The sequence below is a fragment of the Gymnogyps californianus genome, chromosome 2 (assembly GCF_018139145.2).
Source record: "Gymnogyps californianus isolate 813 chromosome 2, ASM1813914v2, whole genome shotgun sequence".
In the NCBI taxonomy this organism is placed as follows: domain Eukaryota; kingdom Metazoa; phylum Chordata; class Aves; order Accipitriformes; family Cathartidae; genus Gymnogyps; species Gymnogyps californianus.
In genome coordinates, this window is record NC_059472.1 from 43,346,630 (window position 1) to 43,352,629 (window position 6,000).

The window sequence follows — 6,000 nt, forward strand, 5'->3', positions numbered from 1 at the left end:
CATAGTTGCTGGCTGTGTTTTTGGATGGCTGTCAAATTTTGTTTATTTTGGTGGTACAATTTTGAGTCCTGCAAAACCACAAGAGAGCAGCTCATTTCCTTTGCCATCAGCAGTCTCTACTTGGAGCGTGGTAACCTACCTATTATGATCAAAACTCGTACCTGTTGAGTGCAGCCCAAGCATTAAAATACTGTGATCCTGCAGCAACACCTGATAAAGCTGTGAAGGAAGGTGCTAAATCATAACATATGGCTCAGCATACAAATTATGTGTTATTTTCTTTGGTAGTGGAGTTTGAAGTTAACATTATAGTTTATAGGAGTTTTGCTTTTCTAGATACTTAACTTTAAAACTGAGAAGAGTGCTGTTGGGTGGTACAGTTGTGATGCTAAACTTCATTGTGCATTAGGAATTGTAATGCATAGGGAATAGCTGTTCAACAGGACACTAAACTGAAAACTAGTTTTTGAAACGTGCAATAAGACCTGATCTTTTTTCCTTTTTTTTAAATAAAGCAAAAGTGCATACTCTTGAGTTTGTTTGTTTGTTTTTTAAAAAGGCTTCATTCTGAACATCATTTCTCTGAACTGCTTCTAATGTTTAACCTGTGTAGGTTGAAATACCTGTGTAGTGAGGAAAAACTGTGGTGCTAAGTGTACGATCAGCAATGGAATAAGAACGCCTATGTTTCACAGGTCCTGAAACCTCTCTTTCAGCTGATACAGTGCTACAATTATTGAAGTTTATTTTCTGTAACAAGGAACAACCCAGATATTACTAAAGACCTCTTTCAGTTTCTTTGTGGCTCTTTGAAGCGTTGAGCTGCTTTCACAGGAGACAGTGAAAGATGGGAACATTCAGAAGAATTGTGCAGTATTTTTCCATAGAATTTAGATGTTGTTGCTCAAGGCAAATACTAAGAATTTGGGGGGGTGTTTGTTCCAGTGTTGAGAGGACAGATATGAAATAAGTGACTTAGTGCACTTCAGAATACAGGTGAGGAAAACACTTTAAAGAAAGTGTTGGTATACAGTGGGCCTGGCTTGGATATCTTTTCTTTTTTCCAACTTGAACATATAATTCTTCAGTCAGTGTCTATTTTGCTAGCCTATGGGTTAAATTGCCAGTATGTCCATCAGTATTACTTGTGTTCATGCAGCTGGGTTATGGGAAGAGATCTCTTTAAATACTTTGCCATAGCTTCTAATATGTATATTCAGCAAGCAAAATCTGTGGGCTTTGTGGGTATTCTGAAACAGTTGCCAGGACTTCTAAGTATTACCACTAGGCTTTTTCTTTTTCCAGACAGTTTTGTTGATGTTTGGTTCATACGTTATTTTCAGAGGGATAGTTGATGGATGCCTAAACCTTAGGTACTCTCATAGTAGCTCCAGTTGATATTATTTGAATGAATAATTCTAAACTTAAAGCTTTTTTCTCTTTCTCTACTTCACACTTCCCACCGCTATCCTACTCCCCACTCTCTGGAATGTTTCTCAATCTAATTTTTTGTTGTATTTCAGGGAATACCTTGGAAAGCAGTTGCAGTCAGAACAACCTCAAACGGCCACCGCACGGAGCTAAACACTTCCGTCAGTTCATGCTTATATCTACAGTACGTTTGTCTTTAATATCAAGGAAACACTGAAATTACATGTTCTTTGCCTGCCACTAGTGCATAAACTTTCCAGCTTTCCTCCAGTGTTGTTGGCTTAGTAAAAAAATTTGTTTGTTCAACTAGTTCTGATGATTATGCCTATTAGCTTCCTGTTATATTCTGAATGTATATGAGGAAATGTGGCTAATATATTGCGTTTGGTTTATGTATTTATTCTCATAATAAAGAATGTTATTAAGGATATTAATTCTGTGTTATAATTAGCCTAGAAAAATTGTTCTCTTCTTTTAGTGGGTTATCAGTGTTGTCACTTTCCAAGAAAAGCAAGTAGTCCCTATATGTCTCCAGACAAATTAATAAAGCTTTGTAATAAAGCTTTGACTTGGTGTTCTGTAGGAAATGCAATAGCCTGAGAAATGTTGATTATCAGTACTGCAATATATACCAAGTCTCAAAGTAGTGTTAAAATTGTATATAAAAGGAAATGTATGGCATTTTTTGGGGGGGTGGGGTACTTCCCTCTTGTTAGATACTACATTAAAAAATCTGGACCTGAGAAGAGGAAAAGAAAATGAACACTCCTCTAATGAAAATTGATGCACTTAAGATTATTAGTGAAGCTGTGTAATGTCAGTGTTAAGGCTGTAGATCAGAGATCAAGCTGGTTTTTTTTAATAACTGTGCAGTAACTGATGAACTTGGAATTTCATGGATTGTTTTTGTTATTGAAAATACTTGTAAATGTTAGGGTTCTGGTGTCATTCTAAAATCTATTGTATTTCCTTTGTATTAGCCAAATAATTTGGCTATCAATCTTTTCTGTATTTTGTAGCTCCTGATAGTAAAAAGGATGTAAGCATCAATAAATCAAAGATGATATTGGATTGGCATGTGAAAACAGTCTTGTTGCATATATAGGAGCTTGGCTCCAGGCACTTGCAACACTAAGCAGTTAATATTCTTGTGGTTCATTTTTAGAATGGAACAAAAAGATGAGAAAACATGACTTAATCTCATCGGTAGTCTTGTGTGGTGCAAGTCTCTGAAGAAGCTTAGGGTACTTCGTCATCAAGTAAAAAAACAAATTGGGAAAACTTTTCTTACCCAGTCTGGATTTTCATCATATGTAACTAAAATTTGACCACTGTTGCAATGGAGAGAGAAGACTTTTAGGGGATGAGAGTTTGTGATGATTTCTTGGCCTGCTTAATTAAAATTGGATTGTGTAGATTAATGACTATTGCTTACTTCTGCATATAGGAGGCATAGGCTTTGACATTGAAGTTAGTATTGTGAGGATAGATGCTGAAGCCTGAAAAAAATTAAACTGACTTTAGTTGGAGTGAGGGTTATCTGAGTGGATCTTATCTCAGCGCTGCATGTTGCCACAGTGATGAGGGATACTGGTGGTGTGGAAAGCTGAGAACAAGGGTGCACCTACACTGCCATTTTTTATCTTGGGTCAGTTGAATGCTCTTGAAATAAATCTCCGAGTCTTCCCTGCTTCTCATGCTTCAGTTTGCGTCACACGGTGGTGTCAGTGCATGAATGGGGTTCTTCTCTGATAAAGCTAAACTGCAGGACGTACATCCTGTGTGTCTTGGCTACTTGGCAAGTGTACAGTCCACCGGACCAGGTAAGATTTTGTTTTGAAGTATGGCCTTTGAAATGCATGCAGAGTGAAAACTGGATTCTTAGCACCAAATGTCTTGCTCTACAAGTCAGATTCTTGTGTCACACAAGGCTGGAAGGCCTTGGATCCATCGTCCCAAGAGAGAAAATGGGGCAGAGCTGTCCTGGAGCTTTTAATCTTGGAAATTGGGAAACTCAACCAAAAGCTTTTGTTGAATTTCAACTAATTCACAAAACTTTCTACTGCATCTGGTTTTTGTCTGACAAGTTATGATTAGCTTTAGCATTTGCTACTGAGCACTGTTTTTACTATTCCCCTGTTTGCATTAGCTCACTTAACTTGCTCAGCCTCATTCTCCCAAAATCTGGCATGGGGCAGGTAGGCAGATGCCATGGTGGCAGATTGAACGCTTCAGGGACGTGTGATGACAGTGTGGGTAGAGCTCGGTGTTAGGAAGAGAAGCGTGTGCCAGCAGCTTCTTTCCTTCCCTCTGGTGACATAAAGATTTAGAGATGACTGGACATTAGCTGCCATGGACCAGATGACTAACTTGCTTCTAAAGTGAGGAGATGCAGTTACCTTCCTCCAAATTAGGGTAATCAATCTTCTCTTTATGAAATTTTCCTCTATTTTCTTAATTTTTGTTTTCACTCTTATGTTGCATCCAAGAATAAATGGAGTTTAATTTTCTTATAATGAAAGTAACTGAGTCTTTGAAATCTTTATAAGCTGACTTTAAAGTTTTACATTTGAGGTTTCTTTTGCTTTTCATGGTACGTCTGCCTAGATGATTTTCTTTAAACTTTGGCCTCGGTCTGAAATCTAAATGGGAAATAAATTTGAGTAACTTTGCAAGACGCAGCAACTGTGAAAAGAATTTAAACCTGTCACAGGTGGGATGGAGGGGAAGCATGATGAAGAACAGTACTGACATCTGGAACTAAGGCAGGAAAATGCTTTAATCATATACTTAGTGCATGTTTATTATTCCCACAAGCCACTTGAGATCTTAAGGCCTGCAGCTGGATGAAGAGGAGGCCAGATCTTGGTCTTGGCCAGTGTGAGCTGCTCTGCTAGAAACAAACCAGGACTGAGCAGGAGACGGGCTGCCTGGGCCCTGGATGTACCACGCTGCATCAAACCTCTCTTCGGTGTCTCATCAGAATTTAAAAAATGTCTTTGTGCACCTGCGCGAACAAGTGAAGATTGTCAAAAATTTCTAATACTCGGACCTGCTGGGTCAGGGGTTTTTTTTTTGTGTGTTTTTTTGGTTTTTTTGTCAATATGACATGCTAGTTTTAGCCCAGTAAGTGACAAGGGGTCAGAAGGAATCCTGTTGACTCTTCTCTATCCAAAAGAGGCAGCTTCTGCAGAGTAGTTGTGAGCTGTCTTTTTAGAACCATGTGCAGCGTCAGAGTTGAGAACAGAGCTAGTGCTCTCACGATGATCAGGTATGTTATTAACTTAATTATATTCACTTCCTCTTAGACTCCAAAATGAACTGCTGTTGAAATTTTCAGATGGTCAAGGGTATCATCGTTCAAATACCACAGAAAGCAGCAACCTTGCTTGCAGATGTTAGGTGCAGCATTTAGGGAGTACCTGGGAACTGTTCTTACCTTTGGGTATGCATATTTCATTGGTACAGCTGGTTCTGAGATGTATCAGACATTGCTGAACACAAATGATGTGCTAAAAACTGTCAATATCCTTTGTTTAAGAATATTTTTTGTGACCTGGCCCTGGGCCCTGCTGCTGTGTGTAAGCTAAGTAACTGTCTAGTAAGGAGCCTAATAAAAAACAAGAGATGGAGTAATGGCTAAATGTTACGCAGAGGATCTTGTTTCTGTTACTTGGTTGTATCCAAGAACATATCTGTGCTATGGGAATGTAATTTCGGGGGTGGGGGGGGGACAACTTAAAAAAAAAAAATCCCTCTTCATATAAAAGTGGGCAGTGGGACAATTTTTTTTTTTTAACCTGATAATCTCAGATTTTCCCAGAAGTGCACAATTTGTCGCTCTGCACAAAAACTAAATCTGCAGAAGGGAACAATTAAATTTTTCATGAGTCATCTTTGGTGCTGTTATGTGCGTATTCATGATACAGTTTTTTCGAGGCTCTTCAGTTAGTTTGCCTTGTTTGGATTCTGTGTAGAGACAAAACTGTCAAGCTGAAAATTTAAATAACTTTTTCAGTGTTGTCATATAAACTATTTTAAAAAGTCTGCACACATCCAGGTCTGCCAAAAAATGTGCAAAGAAATTGGGTAGCTGATTGTGGTGATGACAGTTAAAACCTATTGATTTGGAAATCACAGAACCGCTACAATATCAGATTATTTTGTAGCAAGAAAACATAATAAATTGCAGACTTAAAGGTCATCGTTCTCTAGATAACTTCCATGAAAAGGAAGTGTGCAAAACAAGCCTGTCAGGTGCAGGTGGCTAAAATACAGCTTCAGATTATAAGTCTGTCAGTGTGGGGATTACAGGTAATAGTTTGGTTGTGGATGCATGCGAAGACAGGGCAAGATACTTTGGTCATCAAGTAAAAAGATGAAATAATTTTGACATAAAATACTGAGTAGAAAAATAACCTTTAGAAATGTTTTTTTTCTTTCAAGATTTTTCAGTGTTGCAACTTTCTTTTGGCTAGGAGATCATAGGATATTTTAATCTCAAAGCATTTACAAAGAATCCCTTTGTATCTGGCTTCCCCAGCTAGCGCACTTGAACTGTGTTGGTCC

At 38.2% G+C, this 6,000-nt stretch overlaps 1 protein-coding gene across 2 annotated transcripts in view; it reads left to right on the forward strand.

The window, feature by feature from the left end:
• ATP6V1H (ATPase H+ transporting V1 subunit H) overlaps positions 1 to 2,848 on the forward strand; it is a 51,908-nt gene extending 49,060 nt beyond the window's left edge. For both annotated transcript variants that reach the window (XM_050892260.1, XM_050892261.1), the window contains one exon: positions 1,524 to 2,848. In XM_050892260.1, coding sequence (XP_050748217.1) covers positions 1,524 to 1,584 — 61 coding nt within the window. In that variant the 3' untranslated portion in view covers positions 1,585 to 2,848. The remainder of the gene's footprint in view (positions 1 to 1,523) is intronic.
• Positions 2,849 to 6,000: the final 3,152 nt, after the last annotated feature.